The 27,604-nt window shown below is 40.9% G+C and overlaps 1 protein-coding gene across 2 annotated transcripts in view; it reads right to left on the bottom strand.

Annotated features, from left to right (window-relative positions):
• Positions 1 to 12,836: 12,836 nt before the first annotated feature.
• Positions 12,837 to 27,604, bottom strand: part of LOC149321768 (SPARC) — a 32,392-nt gene continuing 17,624 nt past the window's right edge. The window contains exons 2-10 of one of the 2 annotated variants that reach the window (XM_089528239.1): positions 26,825 to 26,885; positions 25,440 to 25,490; positions 24,814 to 24,898; positions 22,633 to 22,754; positions 20,328 to 20,448; positions 17,130 to 17,263; positions 16,103 to 16,251; positions 14,289 to 14,437; positions 12,837 to 13,628 (exon numbers count right to left, since the gene is read on the bottom strand). In XM_089528239.1, the coding sequence (XP_089384365.1) occupies positions 13,600 to 13,628; positions 14,289 to 14,437; positions 16,103 to 16,251; positions 17,130 to 17,263; positions 20,328 to 20,448; positions 22,633 to 22,754; positions 24,814 to 24,898; positions 25,440 to 25,490; positions 26,825 to 26,881 (897 nt within the window). In that variant the 5' untranslated portion in view covers positions 26,882 to 26,885 and the 3' untranslated portion in view covers positions 12,837 to 13,599. The remainder of the gene's footprint in view (positions 13,629 to 14,288; positions 14,438 to 16,102; positions 16,252 to 17,129; positions 17,264 to 20,327; positions 20,449 to 22,632; positions 22,755 to 24,813; positions 24,899 to 25,439; positions 25,491 to 26,824; positions 26,886 to 27,604) is intronic. The other variant, XM_089528240.1, reaches the window with a different exon arrangement.

Genomic DNA, 27,604 nt, shown 5'->3' with positions numbered 1-27,604 from the left:
ATCCACTGTTCACTTCATGCTGCAATGACACTCCTCAGAAAGAGAAGAATGTACCTGAGAGAAATGTGTAAACTGAATCCTGACAAATTAGAAAGCATGTGAACAAGAACATTGTCTGTCAGTTTAGGAAAGAAAGAAACAAGAGGGAACTTGTTAGCAAACAAAAAAGAATGAAAACTTGTGTGTGCTGCATTTATTTATAACGTAGGTAAATAAGGGGTGAAAAGAAATGTTTGCTTTTTTTCTAGGAAAGAAAAAGAACAAACATTTTTGAAAGCACGGTTTGGGGTTGTTTATTCTTGATTGGCATGAGATAGCGATAGACCAATTTCTGCTTGGGTCAAAATAATTTCATAGACTTTCTTTCCTCCTTTTCTGCTTCCTCTTTCAGTTTGTTTAGATTCATTGCACTTGAAGTTCAGCAAGATGTTCCTTAGGGTGTTTTTAAAAAATGGATCAGACAGTAGTAGGGTGGCTATTCTTCCTGTGTTCCTGTGCATATTTACTCAAAAGTAAAGTTTCACAGAATTTTGTGTATGCAAGGGAAGATAATTTCTGCTTTAGGCCCTTGGCAGAAAGCATGTCCTCCCTTTCTGCAGGGAACTTTGGTGCTCCTTGCCTTTTGCAGAGTCTATTGGGCTGTGCCCACACATGTTAAAGTTGCAGCCAGAGGCTAAACACAAGGGAAGCCAGTCACAGTTTGAGCTTGCCCTGCCCAAACGGAAAAAGGTTTGTACTCTGAAGAGTGTCTGGGGGTAGTTAAGCATGGCTGTCAAAGACATCTATGTATTAGTGTATTAGCAGATAGGTAGCTTTACCTGGTAGAACAGCTGTTCTCTCTCAGAGTGTCAGACCTATGGGGATTTCCTCTCCAATGCACCTCTCCCCCCCTCCCCCGTGTGTGTGTGTGTGTGTGTGTGTGTGTGTGTGAGAGAGAGAGAGAGAGAGAGAAAGAGAAAGATGGGGAGAAGGAATGGAATTAATCCTGTTCTATATTACAGCAGTGGGGGTGGCTTCCACATTAGTGGGATGGTGAACTGATTCCAGATTTTAGAGCAATCTATAAAGGAGTTACCCAGAGGGATTAACCTTATCTCCCAAACAGCCTCAGTGCCTTGGAGAACTCCTTTAAAGTTTGGACTAAAACCGGGAGCAGCTACACTATGCCACATTTGAGCCACTAGTTACCACTGCTGTAGTACACTCGGCGCATCCAATCCAACTCAGCACCTCCACAACCACTGCAACTGCCTAGAACTGCTTGCCATTGGTGATTTTGTTTTGGTGCTTCAGAATAATAAGATTTGTGCAATCGTTTCTGACTTGCTACCTCTCCTCGCTCTTCTCCAGCCTTGCTGGCTCACATCCCAAAGCTCATCTTATCCTACCCAGCACTCAGTTTCCCATAGTGACCAATCACATGACTACAACTAAGCACGCAAGCTGGACTTTAGTCCTTAATCTTTTTTCCCCCACTGGTCCCCAGTAAGGTCTATGCAGTGGTATCTGCCTCTGAATACACTTTCCTCAGAGTCATCCTGACTATGGGTGCATCTACATTGACAGGAAAATCCAGTTTACCTTCAAGTTACCCTGATTTACAGTGACTATTGAGGGGAGTTTGGGAGAACTGTCCACCTAATTCTCTCTTTTGAACACATTCTGGTCTGAGAAATCACAGTATGCTGTGGCTACTCCAGGATTTGTCATGTGTTGTGACCAGGCAGCACCTGGCTACAAGGGGAAGAGAGCTAGGGTTTTCCTCCTCAATGTCCAGCCACTTACTGATGTTCTAAGAGAGTGAGGTCACTTTCCTTGTCTAGCTTCAGAACTGCAGTTGGACTGCTTTGTGATTGAAAAGGGCTAGTATATCACCATATAGTATTTTGCAGCCTGAAAAGGGCTAATATATCACAGTATAATACCTTGCACAAAGTTACAAAGTTACATTTACTAACATCATCAAACAGAGAGGCTATTTTTAATGTCCTTGTGGCTGGTCATTACAGTTATTTTTCTGGACTTCAACTCCCAAACTTCCCCAGCCATTACAAACAGTGGACATGTTGGCTGGGAGATTTTGGTAGCTGTCATCCAAAAAGGATCTTTTACCAGCTCTGCAAGAGACTGAGACATTTAACCCCATAGACACATTTTTGAGAACCATCTTCCATGACTGATGTGGGCAGTTTTTTTCAGAAAAGACTAACTTTTTCAATCTCTCTCTCCAGCCAGTAACTTAGTTAGTAACATATATTCTGAACTTTTACTGACACCTTGTGGACATTTTTACCAAATAAAAAGCCTGCTTGCATTGTATTGTTCCTTTGCATAGATGGGAGAAAAGGAGGCATTGTTTAGTAAAGCACTTGTTTGATGTATCCAGAAAAAATAGTTTTAATTTCATTTTGCGAATAACAGGAGGGAAATCTCATTTTCTCCCTGTCTCTCTTTCCTGTTCTTTCTGACATATTCACTAATCTCATCACTGTAACTCTGGAATTGTAGGGCCATTTGTTTGTCTACTTAGGTTCATATCACAACAAAAGTTTGGGCAATGACAGAGACAAATTACATACTCTTCAACATTTCACAGATGAAAACCAAGACATATGAACATCAGTGCGTGTTTAAGATTTCAAAAGTTATTTAATTAGGAAGAACACGCCAGCTAGCAGAGGCTGCAGTGGTTTATTTTTGCCTGAGACTCCTGGGAAGAGCAAGACTCCAATCCCTTTTCTCTTCCTACCCCACTGAGTTAATTAGAACTCATTTTGCAGCAATGGAAATAAGATGAAGGACAAAGAGGGAAAGTGAGAAGAGGAGACAGAAACAGGAGCATTTTATATGAAGTTGAAAAAGTGGAATGACAAAGATTGGGATTGCCAAATTGGGACAGTTAGAGAGTATGAAATTATGAGGTGTTGTAGAAGTGGTGTCGACACAAGTTTTCTCTACTTTGAAAACAAAGGCCTTGCAATGCAGCAAGTGTGTATTAAAATCACTTCTGCTACACTTTAGTGCTCCAAATGTTTTTGGAATACAAACCCCAGCACCCCAACCAATTTAGCCAATGATGAAGAATTTTGAGGGCTTCAAGCCCAGGAACATCTGCAGTCAGCCTTGAATGGGCCTATGATGCTTGCCTAGAGAAGTGGTAAAAATGGCACAAAAGCAATAAAAGGTGTCAAGAAACAACACATTTCTGCATGGTAGGGGGTTGAACTGGATGACCATGGTCTCTTCCAATTCTTTCATTCTATGATTCTATGATTAACTGTATGGCACAAACTGGCACAAATTCCCAGTCTGGAAGAGCTCAAATGATAAATCACTCAACAAACTATTAACTTAAAAACAACTAAGGAAACATTGGGAAGATAAACTGAGATTCTCTGAAGACCTGGTCTGTGTGAGATAACTGTTCTATGCCGGGTTACAAACAGCCAAAAAATACATATGGAATACGTATTAGGGTTAGGAAGGGGTGGTGCTTCCTCACCCCCCTAACCCTAGTACGTATTCCATACGTACAACATGGCAGCGCCCCTTCCACATGGGGGCCGCCATGTTTACGTATCGGACGCTATGCGTCCGCACGTGTCGCGGCATCTATGACGTCGCGAGTCCGCCCCTGGCGCCTCGCGACGTCATAGAGGCGCCACTTAAAGAAGCTCCATTTTGGAGCTTCTTTTTTGCTCCGCAAGGGAGCCGCGCGGTGTGGCTGCGGCAGCTCCCTTACAGAGCAAACAGCAGTGGTGGCAGACTGCCTCAAAGCGGCGGTCTATAACCCGCCAACATTTCTTAAAGCAAAGGGGCTGCCAATCAACCAAGTAAAAGGGGTCCCATCAAATATCTAGAAGTGTTTTGGGATATCTTTGGATCTTCATTTATGCTCGTCTGCATAATAAGGTTATACTAAACTGTACTGTCTTTGTCAATGTAAACTCATCTCATTCACTGAGTTAGTTTTTTCTGGCATGGTTGTTCATAGCCTTTTATGGCATGAGTTTACTGTTTACTGTTTACTGTCAGTTTTCCATTCCCTGGCTACTATCAGCAAAAAAGGAAATTAGCTCTTTTTCCAGAACTTTTAAAATTCTCTCCTATAAAAATGTAAAATACAGTAATTCTATGCAAAAGTCCCATACAGTTGAGAATTTTTATAAAGCTGAGAGAAAACCTTTTGAACTTGCCTCCTGGGAAAGGACTAGATATTCAAAAGCTTGGAGACTTCTAGTAGTTTGATAACATCAGCAAAATGCACTACCTGGTGGATATGAAACCATGATATTGGCATATCTTGAAAATTTCTTGTAGAATTAATGCAGTTTGTCATCACTTTGAGTGTCATAACTCAATATTATGGAATGCTGGGATTTGTAGTTTTTTGAAATACAGTGCGCCCTTGCCTTATGCAGAGATCTGTTCCTGACCCCTCTGCATAAGGCAAATAGCATGCATGCTCAAGCCCCATTGAAAATAATGGAGCTTGTGCATGATGCGCGGAGTGCACCATGAACATAAGATGAAAGCCGCGTATGACACGGATGCACTGTATTTAGTGTTCTCTGTCAGAGAATTCTGGTGCCACAATAGACTACAAATCCCAGCATTCTATAAGATGGAGCCATGGTAGTTAAAGTGGTGTCACACTGCATTAATTCTGCAGTGTGGCAGCAATCTCCTGAGAGAGCTGCATCACATATTACAGCCTCTGTGCCCTTTACAATCTTGGGAGTCTCTAGGATAGCAAAAATAAACAAACAAAAACCATTTCTATTTTCCCTAGCCGGGGGAGAATTTGATATGGCTTGATGTGATCCAGGGAGGTGACAGAAATGGATTTTATATTTTACCTTTACATCCTGTTGAATTCAAGCAGTTGGTGAATTCCTTCCTTTAGCCCATTACGAATCCTAATGATGGGTTTGAATCATGGAAAATCTCTTTCTTGTACTTAGAGATCCCAGTTAGGAGCAGGGGCATCACTAGGTGGTGTGGACAGTGTGGGCCACACCAGGTGACAGCCTAAAGGGGGTGATACCACCGCTTCTTTTGGCAGGAACAGGCTGTGATGTTTGCTTGCATTTCTTTAAAATGCTGAAGAAATGGTATGAGCGAGGAAAGGCTCAGTGGGAGGAGAAATGAAAAGCCCCAGGTTTTTTTTTATTCTTAAAATTCTATTTATATTTATAAATATAGATCATAACATTTTATGTAATTTTATGTAATTTTATATCAAAATAAAGTTGATAAAATTACTTTAAATTCTTTTAAATGTTTCTTAAAAGACATCACATCTTACCAAATTTTCACTTTAACCACATGAAACAATGTACATCTAAATACATTGCCTAGGATATTGTAAGTTAAAGGTATATCTTTAATTTTGCTAGTTTTTATGTTGCATCTATCGTCATTACTTTCTGTGATATGTGGGAATTATGATTTATGAGTAACATTAGTACAAAAAAATTACTAAGGATTTTGTATGGTGTTGTGTCAGAGGAGATCAAAGGGGGGGGTGACACTATGAGTTCCTCCACTGGGTGACCCCAACCACTGGTTAGGAGGATTCTGGGCATTACAATCAAAACCACCCTAAGTCTCCCTGCAGTTTGAACTATTTGCATTCCTGACAACTTTTGATTTCGAAAGCAGATGTGAAGACAATGAATAGTCCACCAGAGAGAGCTCTCTTCCATTTCTCCAGAGCTGCTTACTCTACATGTATTAAGGGACCAGCTGACTCAGGAGAAGGAAGGAAGGGAGGGGGAAGAGGCCAGGAAAAGTTTTCCTTTAAAGGAAGCCCTCTGGATGGGTGGGGTGGGAGGCGGAGGGATGGAGCTGCTCAGATGGAGTCTTGTTCGCTTGGAGGAAGAGAATACAGACAACTCAGTGCAATGGAATGTTAGCCCTTGTTTTGGCTGCTGCTGCTGGAGATAGATAGGGAGCTCTAGGATGTGAGGGTGCAGCTGGAGAGCAGGTTGCTGCTCTTCTTTTCTCCTTTCTCTTTTTTCCCCATCCCTTCCTCTAAATCAGAGTTTGCAAACATTACAAAGGTTTGCAACCTTTTTTGGGAGGATGATTCCTAGAACATCCCATAGCCAGCGTAGGAAAGTATTGTATAAGTCTAGAAATGTTTGGCAAAAAATTGTCCCAAAACTCTCAGCTTATCCACGGGTTAATGTAAGTATTTCAATTCATATTAAAAAAAAATCCCCTGCTGAAAGACAAGAATAGTATCAGTAGCACCGATCCCCCTCTACTCTTTCATCCATCCAGCTTTTAGGATGAATACAGTTATGCCTGCTGGACTTTTGTAATCACTTTGGCATTGTTTTCCTTTGCCTTATCCTTTAGAGCCTTTGTTACATATCCCTAGGTTTTACCCTCAACTTATCCACAGGTCATATCAAGATCCACATTTTTGGCCCCAAAACCTGGTCTTGACTTATACATGGGGTCAACTTATAGTCGAGTGTATACAGTGGACCCTTGTTATACACTGGGGTTTGGTTCCAAGATCCCCCGTGTATAACAAAATCCGTGTATGCTCAAGTCCCATTAAATATAATGACATAGCAAAATGGTGTCCCTTATAAAAAATTGAAAATCAAGGTAAATTTATACTTTTTTGGTACATTTTCAAACCGTGTATGCTTGAATCTGTGTATAAAAAAATCAGTGTATAAGAAGGGCTGACTGTATTTAACATTTCCATGATTAGTGGGAAAGGAAAGGACATCGAAGGGAGGCCTGTTTCATTCTCCTTTGGTTGTTGGGTTCCTTCATCAGCTGCATCTGCACTGGAGAAATAAAGAGGTTTGACACTACTTTAGTTATTATGGCTGCATTCTGTGAAATCCTGGAATTTGTAATTTATTGTGGCACCAGAACTCCCTCACAGGGGAGAATGAACATCTCACAAAACTACAAACCCCAGAATTCCATAGCACTGAGCCATGGCATTTGACGTAGTGTCAAATAGCATTATTTCTGCCATGCCGATGCAGCCCCTGTCTTCATTGACTTTGAAGCAGACTTTCAGAACCAAGGAAATCCATGCATTCTCAGTATTTGAATTGGGCTGGCATGATGTCAGAGTATGGGAAGTATGTTACCTCATCGAAAAGATTTCTTGGTACAGCAGCCAATTGATTCAGGCCAATGACAGGGCACTTCAAAAATTTGTTTGTTGATCTTTCTGTTCATGGCTCATTGGTTGCTCAATTCCCAAGGCTTGCTCAGTGATAAAAACTGTGCAGCACACCAGATGTCACTGGACTCCAACTCCCATCAACTCCCCAGCCAGCATAGTCAGTAATGAAGAATGCTGAAAGGGCCCAGCTGTAGCGGTGCCAGGCACAGCCTTCCTAAAACAAGATAGGAGAGACAATAAAGTGGGGGAAGGAGGGGAGATCCCCTTTTGTGAACAATTTGTGAAAACTTAATGTACAAGTTTTACTACTATGGTGAGGGATCATTTCTCTTTTTGGTCCCCATCACCAAAATGTATTGGATTGTCCAGAACACGCAGCGCTATATAGTTTGCTAGCCATTTTACTTTAGATTTAAAGCACATTATGTACTCTTTTTTTTTCAGTGCAAGGATAATTTTTTAAAAAGAAATGGTCATAGGCAATGACAATAAGGACCCTTATATAGAAACAATTACCTTTTGAATCAGTGGTTCTAAAACAGTGGTAGAAGGCTTTGGTGGGTCTGGGGGCTACTTTTCTGCCCCGGGACCCCCACCCCTTCCAACAGTTGGAAATGTGCAAAAAATGAAACCAGAATCTACTGGTTTTTGGAAAAGTGTGTTTTTTTATTTTAAAGGGTGGGGGAAGAGCATTTGTGACATGTATAAAAGGGGCTCCAGGAAGAAGCAATTTACTTTTTCTTTTCTTGAGGAAAGGGGCAGGAGCACAAAAAAGCCTTGGAGAGCTGTCCATTTTAGGTTGCATCCGCACTGCAGAAATAATCCAGTTACACACGACTTTAACTGCCATGGCTCAGTGCTATGGAATTCTGGCAACTGTAGTTTTGGAAGACATTTAGCCTTCTCTGTCAGAAACATATAGTGCCACAATAAATTACAGGCCCCAGGATTCCATAGCACTGAGCCATGGCAGTTAAAGTGCTGTCAAACTGGATTAATACTGCAGTGTGGATGCTGCCCAATCCATGGACTAAGAGGAGGGTCTTAGTGTGCTGTAGTAGCCCTTCAAGTGGTCATTAGTGCCATGAATGCTAATTCCTGTAGTAAACAACTTAGACTAGGATCCAACATTGCTTCAGCATACCATAAATATCCCATTACATTACACAATGTCTATATTGAATACCAGTATAGCACAATGTATGGGGTCAAAGTTTTACAACTCATTGTGAAACTGCAGTGCACCAGAGCAATGCATAGTGTCAGTGCATACTCACATGCTACTCTGTGTATTTTAATGTGCTACTTCAAGTACAATGCATAATGGTCCCACTTGCACAGTTCCACTTACAATCGCGGGGTACAGACCGCCAGAAAGAGGGGGTTGGTGGCAGCCTCTCTATTCTGCATAACAGTGCTGCAGCAACCAAATTGCGCAGTGTGGCTACGCGGAAACAAAAGGACCGCTAAAAAGCGGCTCCTTTTAGCTCCACCACAAACTGCCGGGGGAAGCATGAGCACGTCGCTGCCGCGTGTGCCCATCTGGAAGGCGTGCGACAGTGTCGTCACAGCTGTGCGTGCCGTGTATACGGTGCCGCACAGCTGTGAAGTCCTGGTGACGTCCTAGGGTTGTGGGATGTCTGGAAATAGCGCCCCAAGGCAACCCTAGCACGTCGCCAGGACATGCTAAAAGGCCCGTGTGTACAGGGCCAAAGTTATCAGCTGAATGTGATAGTTGCAGATTGTAAACAAAATAAAGAAACCATTCTACATGTATATCGTAATTTATACCTCTGTGTATTACTAACAGGATGCTAGCCTAAAACTGGGAATTTATGGGTAAAAATGTACCAAAAGTAGTTGTGTTCTTCAAGTTATTTCCAATTTATGCTGACCTTAAGGCAAAACTCTCATGGGGTTTTCTGGGCAAGATTTATTCAGAGGAGGTTGCCTTTGGTTTTCCCTAAGGTTGAAGGAGTGTGACTTGCCTAAGATCACCCAGTGGGCTTCCATGTCTGAACAAGGATTCAAATCCTGGTCTCCAGGATCATTGTCCAATGCTCAAGCCACTACACCATGTTGACTTTTATACCACAAGATTCTTAACTTATTAGGAAAACGCTGAATAGATTTAATATTTTCCACTGACATGATTTGGTTGGTTTATGGGGCTCATCTGACTCTACCAAGACCTATTTCACAGGGAATTAGTTATACACTTTAGGACCAAATGTGAAATAACTGTAATGATGTTTTCTGCATGAGTTGGAATTCCTGTTTGTGGCCATGCTTGTCAACTATTTGGGCTTTTAGAAAGAGCATGCCGTATATATAGCAAAAGGTGCAGATTCTTGAAAGCTTGAGACTCAAATAGTTTCATACCTGATAAGACTATATATGGGAAATCCAGCCCCAAATCCTGTTTTTCCATGAGGGCTAATTAGGTGCGTCATGGGATGCATGGGATCTCATTCCCTCCAGTGCCTGATATTCAGAGGCATGCTGCTTATGATCTTCAAAGTTTTTTTTTTTTTGTCTTATCCCTCCTTAAAACTGCCAAAACAGGTACACTTCATCCAGTCTGGCTGAAATGAACATCATGCAGTTTTATGAGCTATTTCTTGTCTGAATCTCCCACCAATAGTTTTCACTGGATGATGTCTAATCCAAATAATTCTGCCTTTTCTTCACACCATTCATACTTTTATATGCTTCCATTATGCTATCCTCTTTTTCCCCCCCATTAGCCCCATAGCTTGTAACCTATCTTCATAAAAAGGTTGCCCCATTCTCATGACTGACCTTTTCTGTACCATTTCAAGCTCTGCCATGTCCCTTTGGAGAAGTGGTAACAAGACCTATAGAGATTATTCTTGGGCACCATTGATTTACAAAAGGTATTTGCTTTACAGTATTATCAGTTTTATTTTCCAACCCCTTGTCTATGACTCCCTAGTATGGAACCATCCACAGCTTTGGTGAATAAATGTTTTGCCGTGCCCAGGCATGGAAAGATGTCCAAACTGATACCAGCATATAGGAAAACTGGAGATCATATTGCTAGATGGAAATGAATTTTGACAGTTTTATATCCTAGATTAACTCATGGTAGTCATCATGGTTTACCATGGCCCTGAGAATCCCAAGTAAATGCTCCAGGAAATGGTACTGACCCAAAATAACCAAGAGTTAGTTTTTATAACCTGTGAGTTTGTTTTCCTTTCCAGTACTTTTTCATATGCATGGAAATAAAAGGGCAGAGAACATGAGAAGAAACTCTGTGTGAATGACATCCTCAAAGTTGCAAGTGGCAAAACAGGAAATGCAAGCAAGTGATACTTCTACCTTCAGCACTCCAGCTGTAATGTGAGAAGCAAAAGTCCTGTGTTATCCTTCAGCAGGAGAATTTCTAGGCTAAGATTTGTTGCACATGATTCGCATACAGTATGCTGTATTCTGCTGAAGCAGTCACTGTTGAATTTGGTGGTGGTGGCAGAGCCTTGGTACATTTATGAGTGATGTTTGCTATATACCTAGTTTTCCATCAGAGGTACATTTGTGTTTGACTTTAGAGCAGAGCTTGGAAAGTTCCATTTTAAAAAAACAGAAAGACAGCGCAAATCATCCATAACTGAGCAGTGGTAGAATGATGCTCTGGGACCCAGGAAGTCATCCTTCCCTTATGGCTGGCTACAGGATGTCATAGGTCCCAAACACACTGCAACAAGAATCCAGTTTGAAACCACTTTACCTGCCATGGCTCAGTGCTAGGAAATTCTGGGAATTACAGCTTATTGTGGCACCCGAGCTATCTGAAGGCTAAATGTCTCACAAAACTATAGTTCTTAGAATTACCTAGCATTGAGTTAGGGCAGTTAAAGTGGTCTCAAACTGGATTATTTCTGCAGTGTGTTTTGGACCATAGTCATTCTTCTGGAAGATTTTTGCTTGTGAGATTTTTATTTGTGAAATACACACAATGGGAGAAATTATGCCCACATCCTTTCAAAAAATTCCAGTCACATATATGTATAAGTTTGTCTTCCAGGCTAAATACCCCAAAGGAACCTGATCACATCTGTTCTTGGAAGCTAAGAAGGTTCCGGTCTGATTAGTACTTGGATGGGGACTGTCAAGAAACACTAGGTGCTGTTGGCTATATGCCAAAGGAAGGAACTAGCAAACTATCTCTGAGTATTCCTTGCTTAAAAACCCTTTATGAAATTCATAGCGTTGCCATAAGTTGACCAGTGACATGAAGGTATGCAAATACATACAAGCTTATTTTCTCATGCTAATCTTGACAAACTATTTGAGCTCAATATTAATAAAATATGTTGACAAACTCAACCCTGGTGCTCCATATGTTTATGTGTTGTTATCAATTGTCCCTGCAAAATTAAAAGGGAGAGGGAAACACATACTGAACAGGGTGCTTCATATAAGCACATCAAGAGTGAAACTCTGACAGCATTACTCTAAAATATCGATTGGCCTGATTGATCCATCATAGTTTACTTCAGAGACCAAAAAACTGGAGTTTGATATAGGAGCTGAAAACTCTGTATTGGACGATTTGGGGAAAGTGCAACTCTTAGGACCACACTGAGCTTTTAGGTGCTCTTTTGAAGTCTCCTGGCTTCCCCAGGACCCTCAACAGCTCCTACACAACTATTTTTTTTAATTGTGCATTTTATGTTTTCCCAAAAAACAGCTGAAAATGGCTGGAAAATACTCCATCAAACTGCCATTCCTGGAAGCCTGGTTTGCCCTTATGCTTTCCTGACTCCCAAAAACCTAAATGCCCAAATCAAACAGAATAACTGGAAGTCACTTCCAGATTCATTTTGGCTACAAGTTGAGTGAAATCAGGATGATGTTCTCTCTGGGTATGTCAAAACTGGATGCTCTACTGAGTACTGTTGCTCACATTGATCTTTTTACAAGACTACCAATCCACAGATTCATTGCATTCACTGCTGTTCACCGTGTTTAATTATGGAATTTAAGGAGAACCTGAATGTTTCAGTCTTAATGAAAGGAGTTTTGGCTGTATTCAGAGACTAGGCATGGAACTGATTCAGTTATCCCTTGCTCCACTGCCACATTCACATATAGATGGGTCTATTCAAATCTTAGGATTATTTTTACACAGCAGTATAAGTTTCAGCTTCCAGAAGAGGTGTTCAGTAGCAACCATCTGATAATAAAAATGACCAGAAAATTCATGTGAGACAATAAACTCATTTCAGTCTCAATGGTTTCAAAGAGAATAGGGCAAATATCAGATGAACCACACTACAAAATGTATGAACAAGCTGCCCAGAGAATACTGTATTCAGAAGCAACGAATTGTTAAATGAGCTAAATTGCTATTTGTTTTTGATACTGAAAATATTCATTATTACAAAGGCACTCCTTCCATCAAAACACTAAACCACCTGAACCCAAATGCAAATGCTTAATAACCATATTGCATGTTTTTTCTGAATGGAAACATCACTTCCAATATTAGTTCCCAAAGGTAGGATGGACATTTTGAAGTCACCATCAGTGGGGAAGATACAATATGGGGAAATATGATTTTATCTTTCAGGATATATTTCCACTACAAATTAATCACAGCAAGAAAAAAGACCCAGTAAAAAAAACAATCACAACCAAACATAGGTAAGCACCAAATCTAACTTTTTAAGGCATAGTAAACAAAGCACCAAACAGTACAGTCATTGAGTAGCAATGAAGCATGTAGCATTTTTAAATTTTTATTTTAGAGGCTGTGGGCATGTTACAAGACTTCCCCCCCATACATGTCCCATATTCTATTTCCATGACTTTTTTTTATTAGTCTGTTCCCAATTGTTACATTCAAGAACTGTGGAATCAAAAGTTACCATTCTAAATTTTGCAGGCCTCTACCTTTGTTCTCACTTCCTATTCTGGTAGTGAATCAAATCCAAGTCACCTAAACTTTCAAAAAACAATTACATCACCTGACTTTGTAAAGCCCTGTCTCCCAGCTCCTCTTTTTGGTACACCTTCCTTTACTTGCCTTCTATAAATTAGGGACTGAATCCTCTGGAGTTCCTTAGGCTGCAAGTTAAATAGGCAAACACATGAAGATTTTTGTAAAAGTTAGAAAAGGAGTGGATCAGGAGAAGGAGTCGATACTTTGAATAAAAGCAGATTTTTTTTTCACTGATCAAATCAAAAGGTCAACAGAAATGCAGATGAGTGCGTGAGCAGAGTAATCTAGTGGTATAGATTAGGCTACTAACAACTTTCTGTCTTTTTCTCTTTTTTAGCACCGTTAATATATATGTTTAGATCTATATTAGCACCTTGTCCCCAATAAAACAACCAAAATAAAAACTTCAGACTGTTAAAAATGAAAGAAAATGTTGATTTGTGGATAGCGGATGAAGCTGCTGAATTTAGATCACCAGATCTTTGTCAATATCCTCTGTAAAAGAAGAAAAAAGAAAGAGGTTAAGAATAGCTTTCATAACTTTTGCATAATTCTAGTAATTCTCTTAGGCTGCATCTGCACTGCAGTTTCAGTGCAGTTTGAGACTGCTTTAACTGCCATGGGTCAATGCCAAGGAGTTTGGGGATTTGCCATTTTTCAAGGTATTTAGCCTTCTCTGTCAGACAGCTCTTATAGACAGTTGTCTGAGAGCAAGCTCCATTGAACTCAATGAGACTGTGTGGAATTTTATAGGAATGCATTGTTTTCCGCTAGTAGTATTTTGTAGACTTGTTTTTGTCCCTGCAACATCTCCCTAATATTCTTGGTCTTTAGAGATCTTCAGAATTAAGGAGACTGAACCTGTGGATCTCTAGATGTTGTTAGACTTCAGTCACCATCATCCCTGTCTGACTGGTCAGTTGTGAGAGATGGTGGCAAATGGCAATTCACCAGCATCTGGAGAGTCACAGGGCATCTGAAGGAGTAGGTTCAAGTTTACAAAAGCTGATACTACCAACTTCTATTTTTCAATTAGTTACAAAGGTGCTGCAAGATCCATTTGCTTAATTTCCAGACTAACACAGCTATGTCTTTGGAGGACCTTTCCCTGTTTCTCTTCCCAGTTGCACTTCAGAACAGATGTATAATACTTACTCTCCTTAATGCCAAAGCAACTGGCCCATTCCTCCAGAGCGATGTACTTGTCATTATCCAGATCACAAGTATCAAAGAAGCGAGTGGTGCAATGCTCCATGGGGATGAGGGGAGCTCTCAGGGGAGCCAACTCAGTATGGGACAGGTATCTGAAAGGAACATCAAAGTGGTTACAATAGCACCCAGAGGATACAATAGATTGGGGCTTTTGCTAGAGCAGAAAGAGTTCCTGTCATCATTTCCTTTGAGTAAAAATGCTATACAAATGGGTCAGAGTGGGATTACACATGCAGAGAGAGCTTGTAATAAGGGGAAGGCAATTATCTCATCACATTGGTCTACCACTTTCACTCATCTGTATTCTTCCTTTATAGCAATAGCAACAGCAAAAGCAAGTACATTTCTATACTGCTTACAGGTTTATAGGTTTATAGGTTAGGATTAGTGTCTTTGTTCAATAACTCCGCTCCATCATCCTTTGTGAAAATGACTGTTTGTATGTTGACTTTCTGCTGTGTTGGATCACTCCACTGCAGACATTCAAGCACCTGGTATCACCCACTTCCTTTTTCCTTTCTTTTTAATATGCTTAAATTTTCATTTGATAATAAGCTAGGTCTAATTTATGTGTTACCTGAGAAGCACAGGTTCCAGTTTCCCACATCTGCAACTGTTTATTTATTTAAAGCTAGCATTTTTATTTTATACTTATTTAATTTTATATTTTGCCATTCCAAGTATGTGCTAAATCCAATGGCAGTCCCAACCAGAACAGGCCTATTGAAATGAATGGAACATACATTACTTGTGTCTAACAAGTACCATTCACTGCAGTGGGTCTCTTCTGGCTGAGACTAACATTGGATTTACGTGAATAAAATAGAAAAGGAACTAATGCAAAGACTTTTCACAGGCTTTCTCTTCATCTTGTGAAGTTCTCATTTTGTCAGTTTTATTTAAGCAGCCAAAATGCAGCTCTTGGAAGCAGCATTAACATTGTGTAGGTAATACATGGTTGAAGACTTTGGCAAGAGAATCTCCCATTCTGTGGAGGCTACAATTTCCTGCCTATGTGAGAAATATGATAACAGTAGCCAGCGATGGTGATCTCCTTCCCTAGGAAACATCCCATTATCCAGATATGAAGTACATAATTGTGATGGCAACATAAGAGCTGAAAATGAGCTCAGCACATGTACATTATAACGCTGCAATTGAACCCCTTATTCTCTGGTATCAGAACCTTTAGCAATGTGCTTGTAAGAATACATTTGCTTGTATTTTAAATAAAAGTCAGATATCCATGGAATCAGAAGTATGTATTATTCCTCTGCTGAGTACAAAGTACTTGATCTGTGGTAAAGTTATGCAAGTACTGTATGTGAATCAGAGCTTGGGGGGAGGATGTCCACATCTCCCCAAATTACCCATCCTGCATGCCCTGGGCATGTAAGTGTGTAGGTGTAGTCCAAAAAAAGTAACTTTTCCAAGTTCTCCAATGATGGTACCAATTTGTTACAGTACATTTGTTATCACCCTGACCACCATCACCAACTAGCAGCATCTTTGTACATTTATTGTACAAAGTCATCTATTGACCATGCAATCAGAATTATTTTCACAGCTTACATGCAAGAGAGACTGGTGGTTTGTCTTCTGTGTCTCAGGGCTAACAGCAGCATCCAACCATTTTGCTTGTGAGCAGATAGGTTAATACTAATGTATTAGGTCTAATGCAAACATGACTTGTTTATCTAGGGTTTGAGATAGGCCAGGATAACACACCTCTCCTTTATAATCCTGTGGCTACATACCCATCAATGGGATGCTGGTCCAGCTGGCCAAATTGCCAGTGCACAGGGAAGATGTACATGTTGTAGTTCTTCTCAAAGTCACGGGCCAGCAGTTCCACAGTGTGGTCACCAGCTTCCAGGCGCTTCTCGTTCTCATGAATCTTCTTCACCTGTTCAGTAAGATAAATTTCATATTTCTAAGAATTAGTCTGGGACTGCAGTTGGAGCTTCACTTCCCCTAAAGTGAAAAATACTAATGTTTCATGTTGGGGCAAAAACAAGGAAGAGTTGTGCTATATGAATTATTCACAGAAATGTGCACCAAGGGGTGTGATATGAGATGAACTGCATGTCTTTTTTTCATCCAAGAGAAACTTGTGTCTGAAGGGACATATTTGCAGATAAATGGAATGTCACACAAGGTCTTGATGATAATATGGGGGAAAGCTTTATGACTTGTGTTCTGCTCCATGTTTGAGCATCTAAGGTTATGGTGCAGACAACATGGTTGATTGCCAGAAATGTACACTTCAATGAACCTGCTGCAGCCCATCCTAGATCTAGCATAAGAGTGGGAAATGGCTGTCCAGATGCTGCTGCACTCTAACTCCTATTAGCCCCAGTAAGCATAGCCAATAGGGAGGGATGATGGGAGCTGGAAATACATCAATAAATGTTCATTATCCCTACTGCACTGGATACATCAGTACAATATATGTTTGCAAGCATATATTATACGACAACAAAATATTTAAAATGCTCTTGAGATAGGTCAGCTTGCAACAGACCAATACTTCCTAAAATGGTGCTCTCCAATGATTAGCATGACAGGTCAATCATATCCAGGCTCATTGGAACTTATGTGGGGTATAGTCTCAAACTACTGAAAAGTCCCAGTCTGCATTGGACAGTAGTCTGTGTGCTGTGTTGGCCTTGGTAGAGAAAGATAATAGATCTTGTAACCTCAAACATGTCTAATATGAGCAAACTTCCCATTCTCTGCTCAGTGTAAACTCTGGACAGGTGCTTATGGGTTGATCCTACTTACCCTGAGTTTCTGCTTCTCAGTCAACAGGTTATTGTCTTCATCACGCTCATACAAGGTGACCAAGACATTCTTCAGCCAGTCACGCATACGCAGAGGAAATTCACTCAGCTCAGCATCAAGGCAGGGAGGAATGACTGAAATCCAATAAGAGGTCCATAATTCCAGAAACACAATTAAAAACAAGTAGCCAACATTGTACTGAGCACAGGGTCATTTGCAGAGTTTAGAGAAGGGGGATTGGACTACAATTCCCATGTAGAAGTGGGGGTTGAGAGCTGGTTTTTGGGAGCTGTCTGGGAGATTCTGGGGGCTGTAGTCCAAAAAAGGTAATTTAAAGCTCTGCATATTTCAGTGAACAGCCTGCCTAATGGTAGCAAGAAGATGGTTAGATATGCGACATGACACACTTATCAACAGCTACTTTGGTCCAACATTTATTTATATTTTTGCCAACACTGCAAAAAAAAAAAAAAAAAAAAAAAAAAAAAAAAAGCTCTCTTTGCAAGTGGTGGATCTAGTCTTTCCTATAGAAACCTCCAAATGCTCCAAGTGCTCTGACTTTCTGTACTCTGTGCCATCTGAGGAGATAATAGGATTAGCTCAATCCATTGCACTTTTTTACTGATCCAAATTTGATACTTTAAAAAAATCATTATAAATTACAAAAAACAAAACAAAAACCCAAATCCTATAGGTTTAATGCTGTCCATCAGCACCAAAATCTAACATTCTAAGGGACAGCAAAAACATCAAAATTCTCTTGACTTGTGACAGACCCCTGGAATTTCATAAATTCAAACCAAGATTTCATCAATATGATAAACATGCATGCACTCAGCAACAATAGTGGAAGGAAAACATCTATCTAATTCACATTTCCATAAATGGATACCTTTTAGCTGCACTGAACTAAAACTTTCATCAGAAGCAGCAGCAGCAACAACAACCACCACCCCCATGTTGCTGGGGATAATGGGATCCTTGGTCCAGCCCATCTGGAAAGCACCAAGTCAGGAAAGCTTGGCCTGACTTAGTTTGCAATCCCTGTAAACTGCTGCTTTAAAAATATTGACTAGCATTCTATATTGTAGTTACAGATTTGTAATCCAGTTTTGGATCTGTAACTGCCCCAAATTCAGTAGACCTAATAGTCACAGTGGTAGCATCATTGCCAGCATTATAAGTGCCCCCAAACCCCTTTAACAACCAGCTGCTGTACTGAGTGAAGTTCACAGTGTGTGTGTGTGTACACACACACACACACACACACACACACACACACACACACACCTCCTTTCCAGGCAAGCATTCTCTGAAGATACCAGCCATAGATGCTGGCGAAACGTCAGGAATAAACTCTTCTAGAACATGGCCACATAGCCCAAAAAACCCACAAAAAAACTATAGATCTCCTTTTGCCTGATGCAGCTGCTGGCTGTTAATTTGGTGTTGTGCAAGTCAGGCCAGAAGACATTACTTGTTACATACAGGTTGAGTTATCCAGAATTATTAAATCAAAAGTATTCCAAAAACCAAAACTTTTTTCATGAGTCACTGAGATAGTGACACCTTTGCTTTCTGATGGTTCAGTGTACACAAACTCTGTTTTATGCTCAAAATTATAAAAAATATTATACATAAAATTATCTGCAGGCTATGTTCATAAGGTATACATGGAACATAAACAAATGTTCTGTTTAGACATCTCTAAGTTATCCCATTATGTACATGTAAGGAAATATAAGTATTCCATTTTTTTTTAAAAAAAATCCAAAATCCAAATCTCTTCTGATCCCAAGCATTCTGGATAAAGGAGACTCAACCGATGTATGGATGTAGATCATCGATTCTGTTTTCTGACCTGATGTAATTTTACCCTGCCTGCTCAGGATTTTGGCAGAAGATATGCTTTCAGCATGTTTTCCCTGTCATACTCAAATTTAGGCAGCTTGTTAGTCAGACATATATGACTAACTATATGCAACTAAGTAGCTGATGTAGAATATCAGCAATTATTTAGGTTTAACTTGTTGAGTAGTATATTTTCTGAAATGTTAACCACCAGTGTTTCACAGCTTGGGGAAACAGCTATTAATGTATGTCATCATATTGGTAAGCAGCAGCTTCTTACGTTAGTGTCCACATAAAGCCAAAAATAAAAACATTCTGGCAACGCCTAACACCATAAAGCCACCATAGACCATCCATTCTGTTTTATGACCTGATCTAACTTTACCCTGCCTGCTCAGGATTTTGGCAGGGGATATGTTTATGATTTATTCAGCATGTTTTCCCTGCCACATTCAAACTTAGGGAGCTTGTTAGTCAGACAGGACAGCTACAGAGAAACACTGGAGAACAGGAAATTATCATAGCCACTGGGTGTTCCACAAACATATGGAGCAGCTGCAGATATCTTGAGCCAGGGCAAGAAAGAACTGTTACCAGGAAAACACTTGCTAATAAGAAGCAGTCTCAAAGCACTCCCAGCCAGACTGTGGGAGCACAATACCAGGCTGTTGAAGATAAAAGTACCTTTGACTGATCTTTTTGTCACTTACTTAACATCTCAGGTCAAGGAATCTATGTAAGATACATCGCAAAGGAAAGATCCTCCAAGGGGAACTCTTTTAGCAAAGTGAATGAAACATTTTGATTTTTTTTTTTAAAAAAAGGTCACTGTTGTTTTAAAATTAAGCTAGATTGATTTAAAATTGAGCTTGATTGTCAGGAGAAGACAGGGCCATTGCACTTTTAATGCTTGTGTAGAAGAGGGAAATATTTGCTTCTCATGCAAACTGCACATTTGCCTTTCTACAGAACTATTAAATATGCAGGAGCCTTGTTCGACCTGGCCATGCCAGAAAAAGGTAGATCTCTCTGGGTTATGCCTAACAGAGAAAAGCAATCTTGATCTTACACCCTGGATTCATTTGACCTGAGGAACTGATTTTCCAAATATGTCACCACCCACCTCATAACTGCTAGTATTTTGTGTGAAAGCATTTAGAGACAACTAGGGTTCATGGTGCCCATCATGAGAGTTACGATGAATGTATACAGAGCTCTTGCTGGATTTGTTTGTCTGACACATCACCATCCATATAAGGATGCAGCTTATTTAAAAAGATGACAGGCTACAAGCTGTTCTTCATGAATTATTTTATACATGGATTGTTCCGTAGCCTAAAAACTTACGTTTGCAAGGTCCAATATAGTCCAGGTGGAGCTTGTGTCCCTTCTTGGTTCCCTCCAAAGTGCATTTGGTGGCAAAGAAGTGGCAAGAAGTGTCATAGGTCTTGTTGTCTGTGGCACACACCTTTATGCAAAAAGGAAGGTTACATTAGTGAGTAGAAAATGTTCAAATGCAGCATGTTTTCTCCCCACCACCACAACCCTTTCAGGATGGGTTAACTAACATCTCTTCAGACACAAGCTAGCTCAAATGTTGTCATGTCCCAATAAATCTTCTGTTTGTTAGCCCTCATCCAGTCCACAAGTGAAATGAGGATTCATTCCAGGACTCAACTGATAAACAATCATTTCAGCAACTGCATTCAGATCCGAAAGAGCATTGAGTTCAAGTTGGAACATTACAATGCACCTTGAGACAGATGTTAGGAACAGAGTAGCACTCATCCAGTGTTGCCCTTTGGCATGGGACTCAAGAGGTAGAGAAAAACCATGGGCAAGCAGTGTCACCTACCCCATCTACCTTAAGCAGTCTTGAAAGTTGGTGATCAACCTTCAGATGACATAGTTTTTTGTGGGTTTTTTGGGCTATGTGGCCATGTTCTAGCATAGCCCAAAAAACCCACAAAAAACTATGGATGCCGGTCATGAAAGCCTTCGACTTCTCATCATGACAGTCTGCATGGTCATACCTGCTAAGAAGAGTCCAAAAGGCAAGCAACTGTGATGATCCTTTGAGAGGTTCAGAAGAATTTTACTGCCCTGGTTGGTATGAAAAGTTATTTTTATCCCTAGAGGTATCCCACTTCTTCCCATGAAGCAACCTGTTCCAACAAAAGCAATGTTGACACTGACCTGTCAGTGTTCCAAAAAAGCAATGTTGACACTGTCGGAGCAATGGTCCGAGATTGCCAGTTCTTTCAACACTTTCCTCCAGCAACCAGCCAGTATACTGTATTACCCAGGCTGGGCAAATTTTTGTTAGCCAAGATAAGGAAAACAACAAGTAGTGTCTTCAAACTTTAAAGAATCCAGTATACTTTTGTGGGGCAGCAATTGTAATTTCCAGTGGCTTGGAACCAATTTCCTTGGTTGCTTCTGTGTGGCAGTAGAATCTGCTCTGTGCTCTATGAATAGGATTCAGCACCTTGAATAGTTCCTTTAAAGTTCATGACGAAAACCCAGAACACCATTCCATTGATATAAAAACCACAAGCCACCAAAGATTGTTTTTTCACCCAAACTGATTCTATTGACTCACCAGTGTCTTGGAGTCTGTGTGAACCATAAGCAAAGTAAGGCAACACAATGTATTCAGGCAACAGATCCTGGGGGAAATCATTGGCATCTCCCCAGCTGTTGCTCTTGGGCTCCTCAGACATTCCCGTCTCTTAGAGGATGGTGCTCAACCTGTCCCACATCCCTTAATTCAGACATCTGCCTTCAGATGGGGTAGAGGATGATATCCAGATGCCAATATTACAGAAAGATTCAAGTTGGCTTCTGAGGCTATATTTATATCTTCCCTAGAATTATATGGTTGCTTTTATCCTATAATAGCTACACAATTTTGCTTTTAATACTTGCAGTTTTGATCTGTATTTCCATAGGCTGGATTGTACAGTTACCATTCCATAGTGGAACCAGGTCTTGCAAGGTGAAATTGCCAGGAAATGTTTGATTGACAGGGATGATGTCATCTTCTGTCACCACAGTCCCATCAAACTTTGCTTTCATTTCTGAGATGGCCCTCAGTCCTCACAGCACCAGGGTGGAAATGGGAGTTTCCCAGCAACAGTGAATGTTTAACCAATTTTTTGCTGTATGAGAGAGCTTCAGAGGAATTGAATGGTTGCAAGGAGGGGTATGTAGCTTGCCAGTTATTCTGTCCTTATCCCTGTTGTAGGCATCACCAAGCACAAACTCAAATAGGTAGAAACCTATTCAGGTTAAAATATAAACAGACCTACAGGTATAAGGAAGTCCATAGGCTGCCATGGTATAATAGTTTGAGTGTTAGATTGGGACTGTGGAGAACAGGGTTCAGCTATGGAAAGCCACTGGATGACCTTGAGCAGGCTATACTGTTTGAGACTCATAAGAGGAGCACAATGACAAGCATCCCTTGAATGAATCTTGCCCCCCAGAATCTCCAACCCTATGGGAGAGTTGCCATAAGTCAGAGTCGATGTGAAGGCACATAGCAAAATAAATAAGCAATCACTGTTTCCAAGGCCTCCACTTTTGACTATTTGCTGTACTGGCCCAAATCCACTCCCATCCTGGCTGTGAATCTAAAGCCTCCACTCACCTTCTCAAATACTGCAGTGCTGGCTGGGCAACTGGAGGGATCCTGGCATACACACATAGGGGTGTTGTTCTCATCGAGTTCACAGACTTTGCCGTGCTTGCAGTGATGGTTCTGGCATGGGTCTAAGCAAGAGGAGAGAAGTCATTTTAGAAGTAAAAATTGTCCAATGATGCTTCATAAAGACCTGGAGGAACTAGTCATGGAAAAATGTATGTAGTCATTTCACTCAATGGTAGTGTCTGAACTACACAGCTCAGTGTTTTCTTAGCTTACCAGGAATAGGATATGGTAACATCAATGTTTATGGATGAAGACCTCAATAAGTCACTGGGGGTGTCAAAAAGTAGGTGAGCAGAACTCTTTAGTTGTGAAGTGGCAGCAATTTCTTTTGCTTGCCAACTGATACTGTCCTGAATGTCATAAGTATTTCAAGTCTTCCCTCTTCAGTTCAGTCAACAGTAACAAAACAGTGTTTGGAAAAGTTAGGCTGGAATTTCCTGAATCCTCCAGCCAACAGAGCCTGTAGTCTTGTTGACTGGAGGATTCTGGAAGTGTAATCCAAGGAAGTTTTGGGGGCTCTAAGAATTATAAACCTGTAAAATGAATGCAGAATTGAAACGAGAAAAAATGGAATCGGAAGCATGTTGTCTAAGGACAATTCCCTTTCCCTATGGCTCTTCAAACTGATTCTCTCTTAAAGTTTAAAACATCCTAGAGCTCTTGGGAGGTCTGTAGATCAAGGATTAAGACTCTAACATACTTAGATACCGTCAATACAATTGGAAATAGTGCCCTTGATACACAGAAAGACTTGGGTCCCTTCCCCCTCTTGGATTTTTGTTTTTGCAAAATCCACATGTGTTATTTACTATATTTTTTTAAACATGCATTATTTTGGATTACTATGATTATTTAATGAAGAAGGTCATCAAGCAGGATTGTTTCATTTGCTACAGATTACACAACAACATATTCCAATTTCAGCCAGCTAATGGCTGGCATACTGTTAGTTAGTTACATGTCAGACTTGTGCATGTGTGTGTCTTCAAGTTGCTTGTCAACCTATGGTGACCCCATGAATATCATAGGGTTTTCTTAGGCAAGGAATACTTCCTCTGAACTATAGCCCACAGCACCTGGTATTCATAGGCAATCACCCATCCACGTACTAATCAGTGTTTCTCTGAAGATGCCAGCCACAGATGCTGGTGAAACATCAGGAATAAACTCTTCTAGAACATGGCCACATAGTCCAAAAAAACCACAAAAAATTATGGATGCCGGCCATGAAAACCTTTGACTTCACAGTGTTGACTCTGTTTAGCTTCCAAGATCAGATGGGATCTGGTGCCTTTATAGCATTTAGGCTCTTATCAGTGTTATGACTGCATAACATTTCCTAATCACATTTACAATTGTGGTATCATTGCCATAGTTGTAAATGTCCTTAAACTCATCTTAAAAGCCAGTCAGCCATGCCAAATGACAGAGTTCTGTAGTGCTGCCAAGCAGGGCATTGTAGGATGAAATGACCAGGCCCCTCCTACCAAAAAGTGACAGTGCAAGGAGCAGAAGCAGGGACCCCTTGTATAATCCTGTCACAATTCTTTGTCACATTATCATTCACTGGCAGAAGGCAATTGGTCACATCATCCTTTAGTGCTCTGTTCACCAGCACCACAGAACTCCATTGCTAAGGATGGCTGAGTGGGTTTCAGAGGTCAGACAAGGAGGTGAAGTGTAGCTACAATAATGCAGTTATACCTCTGATGCAGGTTCTTGGACTGACATTTATGTCTGCATAAAATGGTCTTTCTTATTCATGAGTCAGAGATCTCTTGGTGATTTAAGCTAGTCTAAGGGGAGGGGTTATGTTAAGAGTACTACTTTTTATGATGTTGAGTTAGAAGCTATCCACGAAACTGTTTCTTCTATGCCAGACGGTACAGTACTTGTCAGAGGGCACCCAAATGTAGTTTTCCCTCAACCACAGTGGCGACTGAGGAGGTGATGTGGCGATACTGGCAGCCATTGCTCTCCCAAGTCTCCTATGTCTATATGCTGGTGGAACATGATACTCTGACAGGCCACATAGCTCAGTCCTAATGCTTACACAGAATTTTCTTTTAGGAATTTATATAAAAATGTAATACAGAAGGTACTAAGGATGACACCACTTACTTTCAGCAACAACCTCCTCCACTTCTTCAACAGGCTCATCAAACTCTCCAACCTCCACCTGAACGGGATTGATTCCCACAGGTTCCTAAGGAGAAGGGTGGAAGGGGTCAGTTAAAGCCATGCATTGATTATTGATCCTGAGATGCCACTCACAAGGCCAGAGCTTGGAAAATTTGTTCTTTTGGTATAAGTTCAGAATTCCCTAAGCAGCATGGTCAGTTAAAAATGTAATGTTTTCCAGCTCTGCAGAAGACATAAGAATATACTAGCCACCTGTTAATGTGGTGCTCTTTAGGCCAGTGCTTCTTAACCTATCTGATGTGGGGAGACTGGAAGGTATTTCCTTCCCCTCAATGTGCCAGGGACCAGCAATATATTTCCCCCCATGGGCTTCTTGGTTTCCTGGAAACCACTTTGGCCTGGCAGCTAACATCTCAGGCTGGCACCAGTTCATGGGCCACCACTTTGAGTAGCACTGTCCTAGACAACAATTCCCATCACCCGAGCTAGTACATCTGCATGGAATCAGGTGATGACTATAGGCAAAGCCAAACAATTATTTCAGCGCAGCCCTTTCCAGAAAGCACTTGAAAAGGAAAAGGAATCACTTTCACACCAAGTAATACCTCTGTGGCAGGATCCTCTATTACTTCCGTCTCATCTGGCAGAGCCTCCTGCTGAAAGGAAGAAGAAAGGAGGAGGTAATATGCTGCACCAAGTATGAGATATTCTCTCTGTTTTCAAGCCTCACTCTGACTCCAGTGATTATAGAAGTCTGTGGCCAAGCCTCATTTGGGCTCCCATCCAAGTGCTATAACATGAAGCCCTCCACTTGTGGCTGAAATGTAGTTCCCATCATCCCTCTAGGTCTGTAGGCCGGTTAAGGCTCCTAGGAGTACAGTATTTTCTAACATCTTGAGGAGAGCTTGGGGAAGTTAATTGTTAAGTCAACAACTTCCAGAAGCCTGTAGACAGTGGGGAATTCTGGGACCTGAAGATCCAAAAATGGACTTTTTCCAAGCTCTGATCTAGATAGCCACACATTCCTCACCCTGTAGTGTAAGTAATGCTTCTCTTTGCCACAGGTGACACTAATGTAGTTATAGTGTAGCTCCTTATCTGGCCACCTTGTTATGGAAGGCAGCCTTATCTTATCTCATACCTCACAGGATGGGAGCATCAAAATTGAAGACATTCAGTTATCCTAGACCTGGCACTGTGAACAGACTATCCGTTGTTTTGGTAGCAAAGAGATCCTCACGTATCACTTATATTGAGCTAGAATGGTGTAGTGATGGGAGACCACAATTTGAATCCTTGCTTAGCCATGGAAACTCGGGGGGATCTTGGGCAAATCACTCCTTCTCAGCCTGAGAGCAAGACAATGGCAAACCTCTTCCAAATAAATCTCTCTAGGAGGGAGAGTAGCCATAGGTCAGAGTCAACTTGAAAGGGCATGACAACAACACCTTCATTACCTGAGGGAGTTTTAGTGTCTTTCACAAGCAGAAAGCCAACCATTCAGTGAGATGAAATTCTGAGAAACTGCATAAGACCAGGCTGTCTTTAAAGCAAGAATGGGAGTTGTGTGGCTTTCCAAATGTTGTCAGAAACACTTCTTATCAGCCCACACCAGCATACCCAATCATGAGGCATGATGGCAGTTGCAGTCCAACAACATCTGGAGGGCAGCCTGATTCCCATCCCTGCTTTAAAGCAGCTCTTGAGAATTCAAGAATTCCTGCTGCTTGTTTATGGTCTTGCAAACTCAGGGCAGCCATGGTTTCCTTGACTGAATCTGTGGCATGGTCTGTATCTTTTCCTACTGCTTTCCACTGTAACGAACATTATTGTCTTTTCCACTGGAATGGGGTCAGCAGTTGAAGCTTTAGTGAATATGGGCCCCAAAATTCTCCTAACTGTTATGAATAACTGAATGGGAGTCTTTGAAAGAGGAGAGATTAAAATTCATTCTAGAAAAAAGATTTGTAGGGCTGGGCATGATACTCACTGGTGCCGCCAGGGCCTTGCCTGCAAGGCAGAGGAGGAAGAAAACCCAAGCACGCATCTTTCTATGGAAATAGAGAAGAGAAAAAAAGGATTAACAATCTTTTGGAAATTATGTGTTGTATTCTGTTGAATTGATTTGTCTGAAAATTGCAGATTTTTTCCCATGACAATTAGATTATGATTATTTCCATATATTACATTGCATTCCACCATTCTTCCAAGGATTTCAGGGCAGCAAACCTGATCAGACTCTCTCAAAACTTTATTCTTAGAACAACCTCATGGGATAGCCATGGGGTAGGTTAACAGATAAAAGAGTAACCTAATATTATAAAATGACCCTTTATTATTGTGTGAGGCTTTAAGCCTTAGTCCTAAAAATACACACAAACTACTGCACAATATTACTACACTACACTAAATTGACATCTGGATTGTTTGTCTTCTCTTTTAGCAGGGGTATGGATTGTGTGAATCTCTGTATGATGTAGAACTGTATTACCCAACAGCCCTAGTTTGAGTAGGCAATAGTGAGGAATGCTGGGAGGTGTAGTCCTAAAACTTCTGGAGGGTGGCATGATACCCACCCCTGGTTTAAAATAAGTCAGTGGTGCATAACCAGGGGGCCAGGCAACAGCCAAAAGCATGAGAATTTTTACAGTGCTAACATTAATTATCTTGAAGGTCTTTCTGTGACCACCTTCTCTGGCCAAGGTACTTGGCTATATATCACCTCCAGTTTCAAACAGTCTGCCTCTGAATACCAGCTGCTAGAGAACAT

Source organism: Sceloporus occidentalis, unplaced genomic scaffold (assembly GCF_023333645.1).
Source record: "Sceloporus occidentalis isolate IW3139 unplaced genomic scaffold, rSceOcc1.0.p SCAF_1, whole genome shotgun sequence".
In the NCBI taxonomy this organism is placed as follows: Eukaryota; Metazoa; Chordata; class Lepidosauria; order Squamata; family Phrynosomatidae; genus Sceloporus; species Sceloporus occidentalis.
This window is presented reverse-complemented; position numbering and strand designations above follow the sequence as displayed.